The sequence below is a fragment of the Pogona vitticeps genome, chromosome 1 (genome assembly GCF_051106095.1).
Source record: "Pogona vitticeps strain Pit_001003342236 chromosome 1, PviZW2.1, whole genome shotgun sequence".
NCBI lineage: Eukaryota > Metazoa > Chordata > Lepidosauria > Squamata > Agamidae > Pogona > Pogona vitticeps.
The window spans coordinates 147,522,862-147,547,540 of record NC_135783.1 but is presented as its reverse complement, the minus strand read 5'-3'; the positions used below and the strand labels follow the sequence as shown (position 1 = coordinate 147,547,540).

Sequence of the window (24,679 nt, the reverse complement as noted above, 5' to 3'; positions counted from 1 at the left end):
CTAGATCTGTCAATCACAGCCCTTAATCTTCTCCCTGAGTTTCCTTATGAAGTGTTGCAGAGAGAAGTAGAGCAATTCTTCACAAGACAAAATAGTGTACCACTAAATCAACATCCATTCTTCAAATCAGATTCTTCCCAGTTCTATATGAAGTGGTCTGCATTGGTTCTGTATTTGTCCACAGCAAATGCATATCCCTTAAGCAACTGCACCCTAGAATAGACATTGTAATTTATGACCATGTATATAACATTTTTAATTATATGCACAACTGTAGTTCATTACTTTGTTACATCCGTTTATTTCAGAAACTATACATGATTATATAAATCAAAATCACAAACACAGACTCTACTAGTGTGAATGTATAGAGACAATGACTAGGAACAAAACATTTGCCAACTCTTGAACTCAAAAGACAAGGGTAAATGTCTTAGGTCAAATATCGATCTGAAAGTTCTTTTCAAAATAAAACCAAAAATACCAAGAGTGAAATTTGCTATCTTTCTATCTGCAGCTTCTATCTTCTGCTGTGTGTTTGCGGTTTCTCCGGTGTTTGTCCTATTAAAATACTGCAGGTTGTGTCCAAATACTGTATATACATCAGCTGGTACAGTAGATTCCCTCTCCCCCTTCAGGCTAGCATCCATACCCATCGAATGAAGAAATTTTTTTTGGATATCCAAAGGATCAGATCTTGGTGAATATGGAGGGCTACAGGGAAAGAAATGAATGTTGCCCATTCTAACAAGCAGGACCTGCTATAATGCTGTTTGCCAAATCTCTTTTCCAGCATGTTTCATCATACTGCTGCTTCCATAGTATCCTGTCAGTGCACACTCATATGTACCAGAAATACAGTTTTCTGCTCCAATGAAGCTTGCTGAGGCCTAGCTAGAATGATTGGATGTGTTGTCCCATTAGACTTACCCTAACAATTTTTTTCCTGCTTCTGCACACCTTGGAGTTCTCCTGGTATTTCCACCTTGTTTTCTCAGTAGCCTTGCTTTTTCTCCATGGTTCCCATAACCATGGTTTTCAATGCATTCCTATGGGAAATGCAGATTCGATCTACAAACTTTTCGACTTACAAACTGCCTTCCAATAGACTTAAGTTTGTAAGTCGAGACCCCACTGTATCAACAATTCAATCAGAGGAGGATACAATTTGAGCCCACCCATGGGCTGAAGGGAATGGGCCAGATAAAACAGCAAGGTGGGCCGGATATGGCCCGCAGGCTGTAGTTTGGAGACCCCTGCTTTAAACTATGTAACATTTTATATATTCAAAGAAGCTTACATCGGATAAAACGTCTAACTATCCACACACCGACCAACTTCTCAAAAAAGCAAAACTGGAGATGCTAGCATACTTATGACAGCATGCTGGAACTGTGCCTAGAGAAGGGACACAACATGGTATCTCTCCAGATGTCACAGACTGCACCTCCTATAATCTCTTATTACGGATCATGTACACATTCCAAATAATGAAGTTATATGATCAGCCTTAGCAACATTTACTTTTACTTTTGTCATGTTTATAGCACTGTGCACCTTCCCTACAGTCCAAACATATCTTACGACCTTCACATGCTGCTAACCAAATTATCAAAAATTTACGAATTTTGTCAACCAACTCAAAGATGAAAATACAGTGGCGTCACGACTTACTACCATAATCCATTCCAGAAGATGGGCGTAACTCGAAATGGTCGTAAGTCGAAGGACCATTTCTCATAGGAATGCACTGAAATGTGATTAATCCGTTCTGACTGAAGAAAAACATCACCAAAAAAATCACTGCAAGACTCATTGGAAATGCAATTAATCCCTTCCAGCCAAAGGGGTGGGGAGCAATCAAGCGTGCAAGACCATCCGAAATGCACAGAAAACAAATACAGCAGATTGGAAATGCACAGAGAACAAATGGACCAGGTTGGAAATGCAAAGAAAACAAAGGAAAAAGCAAAGGAAGCATGCAAGATCCATTGGAAATGGAGGGAAAAACAAAAAGCAACCCTCCCTCCCAAGACCCATTAGAAATAGGGGGAGCCAAAAAACAAACCAGCCTCCAAAGGCCCATCAGAAATGGGGGAAAACCCAAAAAAGCAACCAAACCCAAGATTCACTGGAAATGGGGGGAGCAAAAAACAAAACAAGCCCCCAAGACCCATTGGAAATTGGGGGAAAACCCCAAAAGCAACCACATCCCCCAAGACCCATCAGAAATGGGGGGAAAACTAACCAAACAAACAAAACCCCAAAGACCCATCAGAAATGGGGGGAAAACACTCCAAAAAGCAACAAAAAACCCAAAGATCCATTGGAAATGGGGGGGGAACCTGCCAGGAACAATCAAAGCACAGAAACATAACCCCCCCATCCCAAAACCACGCTGCAAAAACAACAAGAACAGTTTTTAAAAAGTAGAAAACAGCACCTTACCTTACCAGGCAACCCGAAGCCTCCCTGCAAACACACACACAGGCTCACTCAGAAGCAGAAGCGAGGCAGGGCCCAAGCCTCCTCCCAAGCACACTCTCTAACTGCTGGTGTGAAAGAGCTACAAAGAAGCAGCCTCGTCACCACCTACAGTTAGACATTTGAATTTCCTGCCTTTTCCCCTGCCTTTTTCTGTTTGTAAGCGGACGCTCCGGTCACAAGTAGAAGCAAAATTTTGCAGCCAGAGCTTGTCGTAAGTAGGGACATATGTAAGTTGAGGCACCACTGTACTGCATCATTGTACCTTTCAAATGCACTGAGGGGGAAGTACATACGGTAACTGAAGCACCACCAGAAAGGGTAGACACAATAATAATCAAATGTCTATATACCCTTTTAGAGTTCTACAAAGAAAAAAAAATGAGCTCTAAACTTTTATCCTCTTCAGAACATCTTACAAAGTTAAGCAAATCTATGATAATAATAATCTATTCTCAATGTGGAACAGCGAACTTTAAACAAATAATGATATAGTGTTCACTTACACTATAAGTGTGTTTTAAGTGCTTCAGTATTAACCAACATAAATTCAAATAAAAGTGAACATTAAGGGAGGAAGATCTGAATTTAAATTTTGTGTCTCTATGGAAATACACCTTTGAGAATTCTTCACTTTGTATGCTATAAATATCAAATGGTCACACACATATTGAACACATTTACTGCTGCAAATATTGTGTGAGGGTAGAGCTCCAACCTCCCTTTTCTGACCCACTGGATCTTGCCTCACCACTCAGAAAACTACCACTGTCTCCTTCTCTTCTGTTCCAAATGTTACAAGTCAGAGGAGAAAACAAGGGTGGGTGGGGGTTGTTTCAAAGCCCACACTAATATTAATCAAAAGCTACAATCATATTCAATTAACAATTTCTATAAAATCAACTCCACTATACATTCATTACAGACCCCGTTTTACTTTGTATGATGACTGTGACACACACAGTAGGTGGCTATGTTTCAGGCTAAAATACTCTAATTTATCGCTAATTCTTGATGATACAGTAGTATGTGTTGAATAATTGACCTTAACCTCATGGGCATTTTTCATTCTAAAAACATGGTTTTCTCTTGCTTCTTTACAATGCTGATGTGCAAATGCTAAGTTGGATCAAGATAAATATGTGCATAATGAGGCCAGGCCTGTGGAAACTGACCTCCAATCTCACTGGCAGCCACTATTCTTCAAAGGTGTCTCTAAGGGCCAGAGGATTCTCCTGAATGGGATGGGCAGTGGCACAGATAACTGAGGGGAACAGAGAATCTTGAAAATAGCAACTGCTCCACTGGGCCGAGGTCGAATTCATCTGGGATTTTTCCAGCACCCAGCTCCCTGTCTCTGAGCATTTATTATGATCCAACCACTGTTCTGGAGCCCAAGTAATTCAAGGTTCCATTTGATTTATCTCACAGTTGATGCTTCCTATTTCCAACTATCACTTTCTCAATGTTTAATGGGAACGATGAACCCCTTTGTTGCTATGTGAATTATTACAAAAACTTGGGACAGGAGGAAAGAAGTGACAGAAGGAAACACTGGCAAGTTTCTGCATACAATATGCAGAATAAATTAGGTCTAAATGGGATTAATAAAGGGTTCTATCAAAAGAATGGCTTTGAATAGGGAGTACATTAAGGAATCAAGGTATTAATACAAGACATTTGATGTGTATAAGAAAAAGCAACAATGCAAAATACAGTGGTGCCCTGCATGACGACAACCCCACAGAATGACGAAATTGCATGATGACTTTTTTGCGATCGCTATAGCAATCGCAAAACAATGTTTCCTATGGGGATTTTCTTTCGACGACGATTAGGTCCTTGCTTCGCGAACCATTTGTTCGCAAAACGACATTTTTCCGCTCCGCAAAATGGCTGCCCTGTGTTTTCTGGACCCATGCTTCGCAGGGCAACCATTTTAACAGCTGATCGGCACTCAGAAAATGGCTTCCCCTATGGGCAATCTTCGCTGGAAGATAAGGTAATTTCCCCATTGGAACACATTAAATGGGTTTCAATGCATTCCAATGGGGAATTGTTTTTCGCATGACGATGATTTCACTTAACAGCAATTTTCCTGGAACGGATTATCGTCGTCATGTGGGGCACCACTGTATTAATGTTTATATAGTAGGAGGTGCTGCCTGAGAATGCACATATTCATATTATGATTAATGGGGATGTCAAAGGCAATTTGTCAAATACTGAAACTTACAGTATGCAAATAACAATCTTGCAAGCAAATTACGCGGGGGATCCCCTCCATCTCCTACCTGCTCCTTGTCTTATCCATAACCCATTCATTGACTTGCAATCCTTCCCTCTATTAATTAGTGACCTATCTTGTCCTCTCATTCTATCCCTTAGCTCTCATGAATTCATTTGAACACTGCTGTTACCCACAAGAGACAGGGAGTTGCAGCACTCACAAGTTTGAGTCACAAAAACCATGAACTACACCAAGTGTTTCTGACATCTGGTACTAGGAAAAAGTCCAAACCCAAAACACTCTGTTCTTGTACACTGACACTATATGGAAACACATCTGGCCTCGTCCTTTAGTATGCCTCAATGGAACAGCTACCTGCCACACTGGCTGCTGTTCAGTGGTTGCCTGACAACCAGGAAAAAAGGCACACTTTCCAAATATAAAGCTCCAAGGAGATAGGCATCGAAAAATCTACTTTCCATTCTTTTACGATACAACTTACTGATATAGGGTTGCTTTAGGAAAGTATCATATTTTCCATGTATACTTTTGTCTAAAATCTTTAGACTAAAAATTGAGGGTTGTCTTATGCACGGAGGTAAGCTGAGGAGAGAACAAAAACAAGTGGAGGGGAAAGCAGGGATCAAAGTTATCCTGCAGTGCTTTGATCCCTTTCCCTTCAACTCTTGCTAAACCCCATTTAGATTTCTTAATTTTGGATTAGAAAAGTGGGGGCATCTTATACATGGGGCGTCTTATACACGGAAAAATACGGTATGTTAAGGAAGCTTATTGTGGACAAACATGGAAACTTGCAAAGCTGCACTAAGAATTAGGGTTTGAAATATACTGGGTGAAATCTTAGTGCTTCATTATGCACCCAGCAGGAAAATGGCATAATATGCAGCTGCTTCTAGTGGGCAATTAATGAGTTGTTGCTGCGATTCTTAGAAGCATATAGAACCAACCATGCACTCAAGAGTCACAGCAGGGATTCATTAATTGCCAGTTAGAAGCAACTGAATGTTATGTTGTTTGCCTTTAACATGTATAATAAAGCAACAGGATTTCAGCCAATGGATGTACACTGAAAGATGAAAAAAACTTTAGTCTAGCTTTCACTTCCACGACAATGGTTCTAATTCAAAATATCAGGTGTTAAATATTGGGTAACCTACATTCATTTATCTTGCCTGTGCTTCTGTTCCTTCGTCTCCCATTCCCTTTGATCCTCTCTTCCTTACTGGCAGGCTTCCTGCTCTTCAAATACTAATTTTTGACAAGATTCAACAACAGGACACAGATACAAGTCTAAAACAAAGCAAATATAGTAAATCAGAACTTTGAACTGTTTGTTTTTGTCCTGTTACCTAGGAGTCTAAGGCAGCTTACATATATAGGTACTTCGAACTGCAAATACTTTCATTTAATTCCTTTACACATGACACACGGAAGATCTCCAGCATCTCAGAGCAAAACAATTACTTCCTGCTACGAAACACCAATGTCTAAAGTCAATAAAACAATTCAGATTTCAATGTAAGTAGTACCATGCCAACAAAGTGCTGGAAAACCTGACAATTTCTTTCTTTGTCAGTGCAATTTCCATTTTAGATTTATTTCAGTAGCATTCATGTCAATCAGTTTTCCTGCCTTGCAAATCCACTGCGATCCTGAAAGACAGCCAGTGATACTCCTGAACAGATACATAAATGTTTCAGAACTCCATGGTACAAGGGACAGAATTCTGTTCTTATTAACATTTCACTGGGCCATTCTAATTCAATACCAAAAGTAAATGTCAATGCCACTCTCATATATAATTTCAGCAAAACCCAAAAAGGACATTGGTACTGTCTTTTAAAGAGTAAATTAAATAATTTATTTATTTTATTTAATTAAAATATTTTACCCCACCTTTCTCCTTAAAAAGGACCCAGGGTGGCTTAAATCATTAAAAGACCATTTTCAAAAACTTATAAAAAGTATACAAATCTTTAAAAATAATTGAACAATGTTATATTAAAATGGAAATAAAATCAATACTAAAAACACATTTAAAAGCAAAGTAAAAGTAAAGATGGGCCAGCCTGGCCTCCCATGAGGAGGAGGGGGGAGTTCCATAGTCTGGGACCAGCGACAGAGACAGACATCTCCCATGCACCTGTGAAGGTGGTAGGCCTGAGAGAAGGTCTCCTCTGATTATCTTAACACTCAAGCATGCTCCTAAAATGAGACACAGTCATTTAGATAGCTTGGATACAATCCATTTAGGGCTTTATAGGTTAAAGTTAGCATTCTGAATTGGGCCTGGAAACAGATCAGCAGCCAATGGACTTACTATAATAGGGGAGCTATTTGATCCCTGTAACCAGCCTCAGTTAACAATCTGACTGCAGTAGTGTGAGTTTCCGAACACTTTCCAAGGGCAGCCCTACACAGAGTGTGTTGCAGTAATCCAAATGTGATGTAACTAAAGCATGTGTCGCTATGGCCAGATCAGAACTCTCCAAGAACATTTTTGGGATTTGGGTATTTGGACTACAACTCCCCTAACTCCCCAAGTAGATGCACTCCAAAAACACAGACCTGTACAATTCTGTGAATTATGGAAATTGTAATTTTAAAAAATCTATAAATACGCACATATCTAGTTCCCCTGTTACATCAGAGAAAGAAAACATTGATATAATCCTAGGAATGTGCATATTAAAGTGGCTCAAGTACTTCATGCATAGTATATATGTGTACTCCGCAAAACAACCCTGTAAACTAAATCAGCATTATTATTTCCCCCATACTACAGTGGGGTCTTGACTTACGAACGACCCTATTTGCAAACAATTCAACTTATGAACCCGCCCTATAGGGGAAATAAGGACTCGACATACGAACTTCCCTCGAGTTACGAACAGGAAAAAAAGTGCCCCCTCCCCTTAGAGGCTTCTGGAGGGGAAAAAGGGGTCAGAAACTTTAAAATAAATAAAAGAAAGTCACTTACCACGCCTTGGTAGCCCCCAAACAGCAGGAAAAAGAGCAGGAAACAGCTAAAAGCCCACACCAGAAGGGAGCCTGGCAGCAATTTTGTGCTTCCCCACCTCCTGCACCCTCCTCTCCCTGCCTATCAGCTGATCGGCTGGCTCTGAAGAGGCTTGGGGAGGCTTGCTCAGCACCTAAAAAGCCTGCCTGTGTGTCTTTGTGCTGAAAAAATCAGCACAACATACTTTAAAACATGATTTAAAATTGGCTTCGTTGAAAAAAAAGATTTCTAAAGTGCTTTGCAAACTGTTCCCTGCCTTCCTCCGTTTCCTGAACCTAAGGGAAAAAAGAAAAAATATCCCCCTCTAGTGGCAGAAGGCAGAATAGCAGCTTCCCATTAGTTTCTATGGACAGAAAAGAGCAGATACAGATTAAATGGTTTTCAATGCATTCCTATGGGAAATGCAGATTCGACCTACGAACTTTTCGACCTAAGAACCACCTTCCAATACGGATTAAGTTCGTAAGTCAAGCCCCCACTGTATAGGCATTTTAAATGTGATACATAGTAACAGCACCTAGCAAATTTGTAGAGATTAAAATATGATACATTTGTAGCTTGGTCCTTTACCCATAATGGCTAAAATCCATGCATGCAATGGTGTAGCCTTCCCATTTCCCAGGCTATGCATTCCATACATGGGAATATACCATGCAGATGATCCACTGCACAATCAAGAGAAGAGCAGGCATGTGACAGACAGTCCAAGAAACAGGTGCCTCCTTCTCCTGCATATTTCACCTCAAATAATTGTGCAGGACTATAGGAATATGGCCAATAGTATTCTGGCCTAGAAAGTAGGGGCCAACGTTGAAAATAATGAACTCAATAGGAGAATGTACAGTGGTGCCTCGCTTAACGAGCGCACCGTTTAACGAAGAATCCGTATAGCGATCCCTTTTTGGGGATCGCTATACGGATCTGCCCCAATCGCCGCACTCACTTTGCGACGATTGGGGCGTCCGGTGGCCATTTTGGAGCCGCCGAACAGCTGATCGGCGGCTCCAAAATGGCCGCCGCATGACCCGAAATGGCCCCTATCAGTGTTTTCGCGCCCTCCCCTTGCTTACGGAGGTCGCGAAAACGCTGCGGGGGGCCATTTCGGGTCATCCGCGGCCATTTTGGAGCCGCAGATCAGCTGATCGGCGGCTCCAAAATGGCCGCCGGACGCGAAAACATCGCTGGAGGGGTAAGTTTGGACGCTTATTGGAACGCATTAAACTAAGTTTAATGCGTTCCAATAGGCTTTCCTTACCCGCACAGCGATGTTTTCGTATAGCGAAGGTTAATCCGGAACAGATTAACCTCGCTATACGGGGCACCACTGTATTTAGAACAGCCATTTGTTCACAAAGAATACATGTAAACTTTTTTGTCCTACAAATCCAAGTAATCAAAAAGTGGCTATAATTATCTTTACAAGATTGTATTTCCGTTATTTACAAAGTGAAACTGGTTTTGTTCCTTGTCTACAGTGAAAATGAGGGTCTTGGGACAAGCAACTTATGCAGATGACTACTCTTACTCGAATCCACATGGTCTGGATTTCAATTCCCATCATCTCTAACTATTTGCCAATGCCAAATAGGGCTGATGGACCTTACAGTTCCACATTCATTCGTTCGTTCGTTCGTTCGTTCGTTCGTTCGTTCGTTCGTTCGTTCGTTCGTTCGTTCGTTCGTTCGTTCGTTCGTTCGTTCGTTCGTTCGTTCGTTCGTTCGTTCGTTCGTTCGTTCGTTCGTTCGTTCGTTCGTTCATTCATTCATTCATTCATTCATTTATATCCCGCCTATCTGGTCAGTTACAACCACTCTAGGTGGCTTACAACATAAAAAATCAGATAAATGCAAAAGGATTATTACATAATAAACAAATTCAAAAAGATGGAAAGCAGACAATAAGAGAAGAGAGGAGAGGAAAACATCAGGGATTAACTGGAGGGAAAGCCTGCCGAAACATCCACGTTTTTAGTTGATTTTTAAAGATATGCATATGGAGAGAACCAGATGGGGAGGGTTCAGTGAAACAAATAGGGAATGGACTGTTCAATGTTTTGAACTCCCAACTTCCAAAATTCACCAAGAATTCCCCCAGCCAGAATTCTGGCAACTGCAGCCAGAAAACAGAAGTTTATAGGGTAGATTTCCTTACCTAAATGTTGTTCTCTGGGAGGCACTCTCTATAGAGCCTACTGGTCAGCAAGGCTAGCCCTCCTACAACGCCTTACAATGAAGCCATGCAACTCTCAAGGAGCACTGGTCAGTTTCCTTTTTCTTCTTAATGGAAGGGGAAACACAGTAACATTTTTTCCTCTCCAAAGGGATTCTTCTCACTCATACACATATGATGCACGTCATCTATGAGCCCTCCAAAGAAAGCTGATACTGTATTGATTCAGACCAAGCAGGTATGAATAAGGTTAGCTTTCATGAAGCATTGTGTTGATAAAACAAAATAAAAAACATATATATCAGAATAGAAGATGCCCCATTACATTGAAGTAACAAAAATAGAAAAGCACATATACTACTTTCAGCCATCTAAACAGACTCTATTAAATACATTTTATAAATATTAACAAATCTAATCAAGTCTTCAAAGCAGAAAAGAACTGCATGTACTGAGCACTAATCTTAATATATCACACCTCTATGAGAGTGGTGACTAAACCTTCCTTATATAGCTTTTTTTCTGTTTTCTTGTAAACTGTAGGAAATGAGTCACTTTTGTAGTGGAGAAAGACAGAATGGGGAGAGGTCTAAAATCCTTTCAGTACCACACAATAGAAGCACTTGGACCTCCAACCTTCAGCCTTTTCTTCACTGAATAACACCTCTTCTTCAAGGAGTTCAATGCAGTGTACAGTATATCAGACACTTTAATTTTATTTCCAGGTTGAAATCTACTCAGCTTCATGGGTTGGTAGGAATTTCATCCTATCTTTTCCAACATGAACTGCAACACTGTGTGTTCCATACATAGCACAGCCTTCTACTGCTAGTATCTTTAGCAAGATTCAGATTCTAAACATTCCTTGTCATTGGCCATGCTGGCTGGAGCTTACAGAAGCTGACACACAAAACATCTGGAGGGTACTAAGTGGGGAAAAGCTGTCAAAATAGCTGAGTACAGCACAATACAAAGTGCTGAGGCTTAAAGCTAAACTTTACACCGAAAGGGATTTCTTTCTCCCTAAGTTTCTAAGCTATCTAAAATGGATGGTGGTGGATGACAATATGGACAGAGCTTTTACTGAAATGCTGCTGTATTTCCCTTTTAGCTTTGCAACTGATTAAGTTCAAAGATCAACATGTCACTTCAGGAACAGATTGGCAAATGAGATAAGCCATCTACAGGTGACTTTATCAAGCTTCAGCCTGCACTCCCTGAATTCAGATTTGAACATGGGGGAAGCAGAACCAAGACAACACAGAAATACTTCCACACATATTTTACAATAAATAAAAATGTAGTCATCAATAACTGTTGGCTGAAATCCAGCTGTGTAGTTATACAAATAGTATAAACTTCTACATGCACAGTGTCATGCATTAAGACATCTCAATGGGAATTATTTGATGCATTCTGAGTTATGTGACTCAGTGTGTAATAGATAGTATCTATGACAATTTCTTAACCTATGGCAATTTGCTTCCAGAAATTACACCATTTCCGTCACTGTATAACAGGATTTCAGCCAATAGATTGCAGTAGGAAGGACCCCAGGATACCAAGCCTATGGAATGGGGCAATATTGTTGAGGAGAAAGTATATTCATTTCAAGTAAGCAGGAGACAGGAGTGCACAAAAAAGCCTGATTCCCACAGTCAACAGCCATCTAGATGACACAGGCACCAGTAAAGAGGCTTTCAAACTTAATACCAAGTGCTGTTTTAAAACATGCTCTCTGCAGTTATCTAAAGCAATCATGTGAGGAACTCGTCAAAAGTCTTTGAATTTGTGTGCTCTCTGGAGCACAAAAAGTGACCGTCAACCTTTGAAAGTTGCCACTGTATTTTAAAAGAAAAAATGCTAATTTTAATTACTTCATCTCTTGTAATACTTCATGAACACATGGTCCAATGTATCTAAATTAAGTGAACATTGACTACTGGTGTTTGAATATCATTCTAGAACACCAGCTTCTCCAAAAGCATGTCTTCTGTTTCCCACTTATATTTTACAACTGGAGAGAAATATCTCTGGAAGTTATGTACAGAACAACAACAGCAAAAAGCATAAACACAGGAGGTGAGGTTACACAATTCAAATGGGACAAGGGAACTAAGAAGTGAAACAGAAACTGACCTAGTTTTGTCACGCAACTACTATGGCAAATATAGGTCATTAGAGCACCAAGGAAGAACAGCAGGTTATAACACATTGTTATAACACAAGTTCGAAACCATGAATAAAAGCAACTCATTGTTCTGGATTTAGCCCACATAATGATCTGCTGTTAGAAGTACTTTACTATTTTAAGAGTTAAAATGTTTATTCGATATCAAGCACTACATCAAAAACTGCAGAACTATCATGATTCTTGTCCAAGGGGTGTTCAGATATGAAATGGGACAATATATAAATTGCTCAATAAGGATATTAACCAGTAATGGAAAGCAAAACAGTGAAACTATGGTTGTCTTGCAAATTTTTTAATGAAAAGAATCAAGATTTCTAACAGCACTTGGATATCTTTCCACACTACCGTTAATTCTTAACACCAATATTCAGAAGTTCTCTTTCTCACTTTAAATATGTATCTCATCCAGAAAGTGCATGGAGATATTCCCTTCCTATCTGCCTATTTTGGTCCAAGGGCCCCCCAAATCAGAGCCAGATGCAAGCCTACAGCTATGATTTCCAAGTAAACTTACTATCGTTCTCTTCACCACCCCTACTTCTCAGTAAAGGTGACCAGGAGAAACATGTCAGATTCACCAATGCTTTCTCATTACCTGCCCTTCTTCATACTTTAAAAATGTTAATGTCTTGTCATGCCTGCCTCTAAATATTTTGTCTTGAAGACAAAAAAGAACCGCTTTCCACGCCAGCAAACTTCAACTTCGCTAAAAAACGGGAAATCATATTGTTTTGGGGACACCAGTGAAACTAGTAACACTGGTGGCCCTACAGTCTTGGCTGGTTCATGAGAGAATGGAATTTAGTACCCAAAGGAAATCAGCACTGCCTAAACTGATGTAGTTTTCTGAACGATATGAGGAAAGTGAAAAAGCCCATTCCTTATTGTGTATTGGGAAACGGTGGACAGCTGAACGAAATGTGCTTCCAACAGAGTACAGTACTGTACTGCTATTCATTGCAAGTCTTATATTCACAAAAAAAACTTATCTAAAGCAACATCCAAACCTATTCCTAATGTCACACTATGACCCCAATGAAAAGCACATGGGCTTGGCATTACTTCTTTGCAAACATGTCTTTCATCTCAGGATTTGGACACTGGGAGGCAATGCAGAACTAGTAGTTGGATCTAGAGTAGGGATTAATGGGTTAACAACAGGATCAGTGACAGAAATGGAGACAGGATTAGAAGATATTTAGGGTCTTAAATTAGATTTATAACAGCTTGGTACCCAAATACCTAAAGGAGTGTCTCTTCCCATGTAATCCAGCCCATGCATTCAGAACACAGCCAGACTTTCCCCAAGTGCTTTCAGAAACAGATGTACATTAGTAAGCTAAGTTTCAAAAAGGTACCTTTCTGGGACTTCAATTGATAGTGAACAGAGGATTCTGAGTCCAACATAATTAACTTTTGTAAACTCCAATATAATGTCATAAAGAAATTATTTTCTGTAATACTGCCCTGACAAGAGACTTCTTTCTGAGGGAGATTCTGGTAGAGCAACACTGTACTCTTTTAACATCTGGATAAAACATTTTTACTTGTCCACATGGGTATTTTAATTTTAATTTATTTGCCATTGTTCCTTCTATACTTTTGAGATGATTTATGAATTTTAACCCTCCAACTATCATGGCATATTACTCTTTTCCATATAGGTTATGGTCATTTTAACTTTGCATACCACTATGGAATCCATTTTTGTGGGTGAAATGTAATCTAGAATGCTTTTTAAATAAATATTTCCTATTCATTTCAGAAAATAATACATCTAGCAGAGACGCTAACACTTTTCAATATTATAGCCAACAACACTTAAGTAAGACTATTCCCTAGGCATATTTTCTCTATATACTAGCATATTAGTTATACTGCTAAACAAGTTACCTAGGATATCTACTCCAAGATCCCACTGAACATCAGTGAAGGAGCTTTCAGAATTCTAGGACGTCCAGTCCCAGAAATCACCTGGGAGGAGAAAAGAAAGCAAAAGAAAGGTATTTCTACCACAATTGTCTGCTTTATTCCATGTGCTTCAGCTGGGAAAAAGAAGCAAGCTCCCTCTCAGTCCCACTGCTCACTGAGAATTCCCCTAGGGCACTATGGGGAGGGTAGTTTCACTGCCCATTAAATTCTATAGTGGGAGCTTCCCACTGAACTATCCTACGGGGGCTTGAAATCCTAGAATTCTGAAAATCACATCCTACCAAGCATAAAACTCACTAGATAAGTTCACAAAGGACTACAAAGAAAAATTGTGGATGAGAAAAGCCATGTCTGTTACCTTGATCTCAGCAGAGGAGCAAATAAAAACAGTAACAATATGCACTATTGTAAATAGGAAAGAAGAAAGAAGCAAACTGCTTTTCCCATTAACCATCTAAATATTGACATCTGTTACCAAAAAGCTACTCAACGGGTGTACATATAAAGATGTCAAAGGTTGAGCAGGTCTCACTAGCCCAGGTTTGTATCTTCCAGTTAGAAGCTCTAGAGCAGCGATGGCGAACCTATGGCACGCGTGCCACAGCTACTCCCCCCTCCCCTACAGCCAAACCTGAGCAGGCGGCTGCAACCACAGTGCTGGTGCCCAGACAGGCGGCAGGTCAGGATCTGGAGCAGCTGGTGCTGGTGGCGGATCTGGAGTGGGGTCTCGAGGCAATTCCCCCTTCCGCCACCACCTCCGGTTCCGCCACCACCACTACTGCCACACACTGCCCCCTTCCCGCCCCCCAGTTTGGGCACGCAAGCCCAAAAAGGTTCGCCACCACTGTTTTAGAGGATCTTAGACAAGGTTTCCGCTAAGTTGGGCATGCACATGTGTACAATTCCTCTTCTCTCAGTGCAGCTCTCTTCTTTCTCCACGCAGTGATCGTGTTAGGTCCCGGTCGCAATGGAACCCACTGCACAGGAGAGCAGAGTCGCGCACGTGCACACAGGGGTGAAGCCGTGAGATAGAGAAGCCTGAAAAAGTACGTTGGTCTTAGGTGTATATATCTTTCACAACTCAAGTTCCCCTTTAAACTGAGGGATCAAGCTCTAGTCATCTCTTGGATCCCAGCATGAGAAATAATAATACATCCAGGCCACATGTGCAAAAGAGCTTATGAACTGTGTCCCACTAAAGCATCATGCCAACTATGTCTGGTAATCTTTCTGGTCAATATAAGCTAGTCTGCACAGCTATGTGCTCATCTGATAATATTCAATATTTAAGTACACTCCTGCATTTAAATTTAACAGCTGGACTAGCAACACAGCATTATACCTGCATGTATCACCCACATTCTTCAATGGCTAAGCCTAAAGGAAGATGATGACAACATAGGAGCAGCTATATTAACGCTATGTCATAAGGTTATGGGATTTCCCATCCTAACACTAAGTAGCTGGCAACAATGAGAGGGAAAGGGGGGAAATATGTCTGTCTCCTGATTAACTTTCCACAAGGTTGTTCTCTTCCATGTTTTCATGCAATCTTATTCCCAGCTATTGATGAAAAGATATTCCACAACAGCCTAAACAGTGAGATACTTTGTTTTGCTGTCCAGTTTGCTTTTATTTATTTATTTATTTATTTATTTATTTATTCATTCATTCATTCATTCATTCATTCATTCATTCATTCATTCATTCTATTTATATCCCGCCTATCTCGGTAATTCTTCTGAATGACCCTTGCTTCTGTTTTGCAGTAACACTTCTCCTCTTTCTCTTCCACCACACCAATTATGCAAGCATTAGTCATGTTCCTGATTGCCGAGCTTCAACTATCTAAGCTTTAATTTATTGTAACACAACACATTGTTTGCTTTTTTAAATGATTGCCTTTGTTCTGTAAATATGATTTTTGAGAAACGAGTAATATTTGTTGCACTTAATACCCTAAGTACAGATTTATCTATTCTAAACACAGGCATATAACTGAACTGACAGCTGGGTTTTTATCACTTTGTATGAAGTTCTTAACTCTGCATTTCATTTTTTCTCTATGCTACAATATACAAAGCTAATGTCTTCTCTGAGTTTGCAACTGCTGACCATACAATCTGTCTTTCACTCTGTTAGCAGGGATGTGCACTGTCTTCAGAGAAATGTGTCAACATGAACTAAATGAGGTGTTTGTGTATTTCTGGGACAACCACAATGTGGAGCAAAGAGCCCAGAGGCACTAAGAGAGCAGAGCAGCATCCACACATATCCCTCCTGTTAAATTTGCATCCATACATCACAATTAAAAGTGGGGGCAGAGAAAGTAAAAGCTAAGGATGCTCAGATGGTATCAATGCAGAAGGACAGCATACTTGTTACTACAGAAATGAATCTCCTTTGGCTTTCTTGATCCAAGGTAATTGGTTAAATCAAAGTCTTGCGACCAGCATCATTAATTTCAGATCCACAGAAAAGGAAAGGTGGAGGGGGGTGGAAATAGTGTAGAAAACAGTAGGTTCTTTTAAGAAGGAATCAAACAGGACTGCATCCATTGCCTTCGGAAAGTCTCTTACTCCCTTCCTGTCACTTAGCGTTGGGGCCTTTACCTGGCAGCTGAAAAAAATAAAAATGAAAATAAAACTGTACTTAGCGTTGCAAACAATTACTGACCAAAGGCCCTTCTATCTTGCCTGCACCACTAAATCTACGATCAGGCCTTGTTGTTTCTTCAGTCAATAGGAATGGATTTCTTGTAGGCAGCAAGAAATGCACAAATACCATCATGACTCAGACCAGGATTAATCGGAATGTCATCAAAAAGCAGAGGGTAAGCCTGCCATCAACCTATGTGCCCATTTTCAGGAACAAATTCAGTCACAGAGCCTATGCACATCCTTAATTGTTAGTAAGTTAAGAACTCTTTGGAGTGAGGCTCATAATCCAATATACATTTTTCTTCTTTTGAATTCTATTTGACAGTATCTAGTTCATTCTTGAAGGTTTTTAACATTGATTTACATCATGTTTAGACTTTTCATATTGTTACGACACATTACATTTTATCAGGTAAATCTTCAAAAGACTGCAGCCTTCAAAAGTGGCTAGAAAATGCACTGAACAATAAGTAAAATAACAAACATCAATTTTTTTCTACTAATCATCTAATATTTTAAATCACTTCATCTGAAAAATCTGACCTTCTCATACAATTTGTCCTGGTCTGCAGGATCATGGTTTTTAAAAAGGCTACTCACCAAAATACAAAACTTGAAATCTATGCTGCACCACAGAAAAGGACACCACAGAATTATCTTCACTGATCTGATGCTGACTGGCCATACCTGGCTATAATTCTCATAATCCCAGGAACAATAAGAATTGCACTGCAAACTATCTGGACAGAGCCAGATAGAGGAAGGCTGCCATAAAAACTCTGCTTTTGCTGGTTTCTCTCAATCAAATAATATCTGTTATGTCCTTCTGTCATTAAGTTACACACAGAGCTATCATAATCACTGATCATTTTTGAAATACACAAAGATCAACATAATTAAAAATACTGATGAGTGTTATGTGTTAAGATACAAAACTAAATAATTGATGAAAAGGAAATTATTTATGACGCTGAAAATCTAAGGCCATTTCCATGCATACAGTTTCACAATGTCATGCACATGTTGCATTGTCATTCACAGTATGTATGCTTTGCTGTTTTGTGTTTTAACAACAGACTCACAAGAATTAGCCTAGCCACATTTCAATTAAACATTTTCAAAAAGGGTAAATTTACTCAATGGCAACATGTACCTGAACTGACCATATGTTTTCCAACACAAATTGGTTTCACCACCTGCCTCATTTTGTTTTCAACTATTTGCATTCTGAATCTTGCTGAATTTTTGATGGCTAGGAAAAGACATGCACATGAGATACTCCCACTGAGCAGCAGCCTTCAGAAATTTGCCTACCATGATGAATGAAAAATAATTATCTTGTAGAGGAAGCAATTAAGTCATACTAATCAGTCATTCATATTTTAACTACCAGAAAATTCAGAATGTTTTCCCTGTGGATACTGAGTAATTCTATCAGGTGCTGTTTACCACAGTCCTAAAAGTTCAAATCAACAATATACCATCAATTTCTAAAAATTTTTACCATTTTAATGCACATATATTATAATGTATACTTTCTAGTACAAGCATTAACAAAAGCAATCAGTTTTATGGTGATATATTCAGTGAAACAATTACACGCAAGAAATACTGCTTTGCTGTATTCATGTATCATACATCTTTACAAACAAAGCATAAACATAGTATCAAAATAACAGTGTATGGAAAATGGGGCATTTCTGTAACACTCACAATTCAACTGACTATGCAGACATATACCACACTCAGATAAGTATGATGGCAGGATCAGACAGGTCATCTTTCTTTACAATGAGTGGCTGCTCTAACGTTTCTATAAAACCTATTTCTAAAAGTGAGGTATTAATTTGGTACATATTATAAAAGAAAATATACTGAATTTACAAATAATACAAAAAACTGAATAAAGTTCTGCAGGCCAGATATCATATTTTACAGGATTTACTTCTTTCAGCCATGTGGAAAGGACATTTAACATGCACTCTCAGACATGGGCTCTTTAGAAACATAGCTACAAAACTTTAGTAGGGAAGTTTCCAACAGGATAGAAGAAAAAAGATTCAACATAGGTTGTGCGTTTGGGACCACTGTTTTTAGTAAAGAGAAATCTCAACAATCAAACAATTTAATGGGGAAAAAAACACTATTGCCCCTTGTTTTGTTGTGCTTGAACAGGTATTTTCAAGTTGGAAACTTACTCAGTCTCTTTTGCATCACTGTACTAAAGACTTCACAGAACTTTACCACTAATCTTGTCAAATCAAGCATGATGTCAATGTAAGTCTGCCCTACTAACTATTTGAGATTTATCAACATGGGAAAAAATCCAATTGCTGTTTTCTCAGGCAAAGGTGTGCTGGTGTCGGGGTAAGAGGAGGACTGTAGTGTTATTCAAATTCCAAAGCGGGAACAGAAGCCTTGGAATTTGAATAACAGTCATTTATACATGACTAATCTTGCAAAATGCCATGCTCATGAGTTGAATTAGTAGTTGTTCTTTCCCACTCTGTAGAAATGCCCACGCAACCAATGGAATGACATCCCTATTGCAGAGAACTACAGAAGTAATTAAGGAGAAGCCCCTTAACTTGGCAACAAGAGAAATTCTGAAATTCCTAATGGCTTCAAATACATGACCAACCATTTGGAATATGCTTTCAGCTGCCTTGAATTTCACTTATAAAACTGGTTACACATTTTGAATCCAAGCATAAACAAACTTGAGATATAGATTACACAGCTACATAATGTTGATCCCTCAAATGTGTATCAGTGAAACACCACAAAAGACTCTAGACATGTGTTACACAAATAATAACAGCACACAACTGCTTATTTTCCCAAGTAGAATGAATTCCAAAATCTTCGTAGTGAGAATACAGTAGGACCAAGGTATCTGGGGAGTTCCAAGCTCCCCATAGATGCCAAAAACCAGTAAATAGAGCCTCGTGGCGCAGTGGTTAAAACGCTGTACTGCAGCTAAAACTGTGCTCACGACCTGGGGTTCAAATCCCGGGTAGCCGGCTCAAGGTTGACTCAGCCTTCTATCCTTCCGAGGTCAGTAAAATGAGTACCCAGCCTGCTGGGGGGGGGGCAATGTGTAGCCTGTATAATTAAATTGTAAACCACCCGGAGAGTGCTTGTAGCGCTATGGGGCGGTATATAAGTCCAATAAATAAATAAATAAATAAATAAATAAATAAATAAATAAATAAATAAATAAATAAATAAATAAATATGCAAACCTTATATATGCCATAGTATCTGGTTCCCTCTAGTGGCCAGTTCTGGTAATACACCTTGGAAACATGTATTTCTGAGCTTATTATTTAACACTTTCAGGCAGCAGATAACTGAAAATGCAGGTACTAATCCCACAGATACAGCAGTCCTACTGTACATATGCCTGGTTCAACTATTTTATCAAATAATACCCTTAAAATTCAATATAACTGCCACGACACACTGCCTATACAAAGCTTAAATTAAAATTCTTGCAGAAATCAGGGTTAATAATTTGTTATCTGTATGTGATCTTACTCTTTTCAATTGAAAATAGATTTGTTCATCTGGAAAAAAAAACCTCAGGCCAATTAACACTGCAAATGTTGCTGTCATAATTTAATACTAGCAAAAAAATAAATGATTACCCCCGTGTAATGCAAACACTCAGTAGTCACATTGTCAAGAACAGAAGTAGAATTGATTTATACATATGTTTCCTTTATCACTTGCTTACTTATATATCAAAATTTTGATACCACCTATCAACAATTATTCCAAAAAGTTCAGTGCATAAACTAAAAAACAAAAACAGGCAACATGCAAGCCACATTTGCATCACAGCTTGGGAAAGAAGGGTTTTGGCAAAACTCTTGCCACTTTCACGTTAGAATGACTTGCATCATATAGAGCCCTCTTAAGGAGGACTCCCATGCAAACTAGTAGAGGATCATACAGAAAACATTCAGGAGACTAAACAATTTAAATTGAATCCAAAGAGATTTTTAACAATGACCACAGCATACGCATAACACATTTACAACAAGAAAGAAGAAAGGCACCTGGAGACATCTGACACTGGGCATGCTCTGCAGGCATCTCAGTGCGCACATGCTCTCTACCAGGTTGGAGCAGCCTAGCCACAAAGACCTTGGCACAGAACACTGCAGGATGACAAAAAGGAAGGAAGAGAAGAAGCAGTTAGATGCTACAAAGTACTGAATGCAGGCAACTTATTAGTATGTTAAGGTGGATATATAATTAAGAGTTAAAAACCAACATCAAAACCCATTTTTAACTGCTTAGCTAGATAATCAATCAAGGGCTCAATTCATAAAACACTACTGTTGTGTGCAATCTCCACATTTTGAACCACAGTTTGGTCTAGGTACAGATTAAGTTAGCTGGAAATAACTCTCACTGGGAGTAGAAAGGTGATTCAAGACTTCAGTTTACATTAATCTCACTGAGACCCAAGTATGACCACTGCTGTGCACATCCAACCTACTGGAGCTTGCTACAAGCTCCAATGAAGGCAGGACGGGGCTGCTTAGCAGTGGGTTGGACTCCCAATCATCTAATATTTGTTTCTCAGTCTAAACACTTCAACATTTGTGAGCTAGAAGGGAAATAAATGGACACTTAGCCCAGAATGCCTTCTTGAATGTTAATTAGCTTTTTAAAGAAAGGCAACCACATGCCACTGCAAACCTTCAAAATTAAAAGCACATCTGGTACTGGGCTACAAGTTAGGGACTTAATTCAGTGTTTTATTCCTATGTCACTCATTCCTCTTTCAATGCTGTACTAAAAACAACCTTCTGTTATTAAAGTAGTTAGTTTCTCTGCAACTATTTCTTATGAAACTTTCTAAGAAATTAGAAAACTTCTTAGAAATTTCTTCTTTATCAGAAATTGAGAATTTTAAACAAAAACAAGAACTTGTCAACAACTGACAATAACTTCGATCTCTTGAAAAGTTAGTAACTGATGTTGCAGACTCCCCAAGAACAACAAACTGAAGAATATTAAGCATCTGTATTGCTATCAGTTACACTAAAATGTTTATTTGATCAACTCTATACCACATTTTGACACATTTAAGAAAAATGAGCTTAGGATCTAGGAATGATTTATCTGGGGGTTAAATTCAATAGTACATATATAAAAGTAAGGTTTCTCTTTGCCCTCTTACCCTCCCCAACCTGCTAAAGGGTCTTCCAACCCTCTGGAGCGGATGGGGAGCTTCATGGAGGGAGAAAAAATTCATTCCATAAGCCCTTTCACTTCTGTAGGGGATGAGCAACACTAAATGTGAGTTTTAAATTATAAGGCTAAGTTGTTGTTGCTTTTCAATGGACCATGGACCTCTCAATTTGGTGAACTTCAAGTAATTTGCCTCTACTCCAAATACATCTACTGTCTTACACTATATTTAGCTGTTACTACACTTCTTAAGGAATATGTAAAAGTAAAAGTAAAACCATAATACTGGAAGTAACCTATGTATGGCCCAAATGCAGTGCATATTGTGTGAGATGTTGGTTTGCAATGCAAGAATCAGATCACTGAAACTCAGGAGAGTTTAAATAACATTCAGTTGTGCTGGAAAAGGGTATTGTAAAAATAAAACCAATTTCAAAGCTAATTAGTTAAACTGTACAATGTGTATGTAGCCAAAGATGGCACAGTGACACTCTGCACACAGGCATAATGCTATTACTCAAAACTTTTTCCCTCAGTACTTCCCCTTCAAATCTTCTAATCAGTAGGATTCAGAGGGAGGAACTCATTAAGTCTAATGTCTACACAAGGAAGTTGTCTCTTCGGATAGCAGCACACAGATACAACCTCAAGAGTTTAATAAAGCTTATTTCAAGTTCAAAGAAATATCTGGCATGGCTGAATTTTATATTGCTTCTCTTGCAAATTTAGGAGAGACACAGTCAAGGTGATTTTGGTATTAAAATTAATCAAGTTCTCTCAAACGACTTATTTATCTATAAGATGATTCTAAAAATGTGAGGCTGCCTCCCAGAAGTATGACCTTTTCCCCCCAGGTGTATTTATGGAAATCAGCACAATGACTAGATTCCATCAGCTCAGTGGAAGAATGTATTTATGTATTTATTCATTATTTTACTCATTCAATTTCTCTCCTGTCTTTTGCTCAAAACTGGGACCCAGAGCCCAAGCTCAATGACTGGCATCTCCATCTAAACAGGATTTCAGGTAGGAAGGCTGGAGAAAGACTATGTCTAAGTTCTGGAGAATCAACATACATCAAACCAATATCAGGAGAGAGAAGAAGCAATCATCTTACTCAGAAAAAAAGAGTGGTGTGTATGAGCTCTCTGCAAGCTGCATCTAAACTTGCCTTTATTTAAACAGAACAACTCCTCCAATTTGTAGAAAAGACTAAGCTGCAGCAGGAGCTCTCTGCTGGGTCGACTTCTATTGATTCTTTCTCTTGCAGCTCCACAAACCATGACTTACTCTGATCAAAAGTCTAATTATTTTCTTGAACAGCTTATCAGCAAGCACAGAAGATTTCAAGAGAAATGGGAAAGTGGGGAAAATTACCTCTATCCTTCCTACAGAGAGGTGTCCTATTAAGAGTTCATACTGACAGTTCTAAAAAAATTTCCCCTCCAATATTGCAATACTGCTCTTCCTATATACAGGAATGCTCATGTCTCTGTATTACAATAAGCAGTGTTGGCTCATGGATGGAGTGCTAAATCGTCCCATCTGGTATTTCAATATAAAAGCACACATTGTGTCATACTTGTCAGATAGCACTTTCATTGCTATTATTCGCCTATAATCAGATCTCTAGTTGGACATGTGAAAATTACTTTCATGAACCAAGTTCCTGCCAACTTTGGGTCTGCCTTCGAAAACAACAACAAAAACAGACATGGTAACAAATACTTATCTTGTACAATAAGCAGCAGCTAGGCTGCTATTTGGTGCATGGTATCACAAGGACAGAACCTGAATAATGAAAGATCTACACTGATTGCCAACTGCTCACTCAGCCCAATTCAAGTTTTACTCTTTAAAGCCCACCTTAAAGACTTGGGGCCTGGCTAGCTAAGAAACAGTCTGCCTCGTAATTAACCTGTCTGGATGTTAAGATTTTCAAGACAGGCCTTCTTAAGAATGGCCACCACTGCAGAAGCCCTTTTAACAGGCACACATGAGGGGGCATTCTCTTCTATGGCCCTCAGGCAGTGGAATACACTTTCTTCAGGGACATAATCAGTGTAATTTAGCAATACTTTTTCAATTTCTACTTTTTATGAAATTAAAGTAAAGCAAATTTGGGGTCAAACATTTATCTATTCAAAATGAACAGAATCATTCACCCACCAGTCCCCTCCCAAATTAAGCCGGATCACAGAGAGCAGACAAATACAGTAGTTGCACAGATGACAAGGTAATAAAAGTCAAACCTGACACTTCTAAAGAGATACACCATACCATTTCTGCTATTGTTTCTAGTCCATCTGATCTTGCAGATAATGCCTTTCCAAACCAAAACACAGCACCTAGCTAGTACGTATGATTTTATCTATTTGAACTGGTATATGCTAGCTATTTCAACACCTCATCATATTGTACTATACTGTGAACTGGTGCTTTGGTTTGCCTGCATGCATTCTCAGCCAAAAATAAGCAAAAAAAAGGGGGGGGGCTTCACCTAAGCACTACTGTATATTATTTCCTTCAATGCTGAAGGAAAAAACAGACTAGCTCAGTAGTGGGCAGAAAGATGCTCTGGATCTACAGTTTTCTGACACACTATTTCTTAACTACTGCACCAACAAAATGACTTCCATTCTTGCCTTAAATTGTATTTCTCAAATGAGAAATGCTTGAAATAAACTAGAAGTACATTCTTTCTTTTTTTGAAGGAAGGACTGTGAGCACAATTCAGTTCCGATAATATGAACAAATTCCTG

At 39.1% G+C, this 24,679-nt stretch overlaps 1 protein-coding gene across 6 annotated transcripts in view; it reads right to left on the bottom strand.

Annotated features, from left to right (window-relative positions):
- The window catches only part of FBXW11 (F-box and WD repeat domain containing 11), a 105,335-nt gene that overhangs the window by 52,634 nt on the left and 28,022 nt on the right, over window positions 1–24,679 (bottom strand). For 3 of the 6 annotated variants that reach the window (XM_020793648.3, XM_020793649.3, XM_073002829.2), the window contains one exon: window positions 20,774–20,875. The exons of 2 other annotated variants lie outside the window; for them this stretch is intronic. In XM_020793648.3, coding sequence (XP_020649307.1) covers window positions 20,774–20,875 — 102 coding nt within the window. Of the gene's footprint in view, window positions 1–5,892; window positions 5,998–20,773; window positions 20,876–24,679 lie in introns of those variants that run through there. One more of the 6 variants, XM_020793651.3, reaches the window with a different exon arrangement.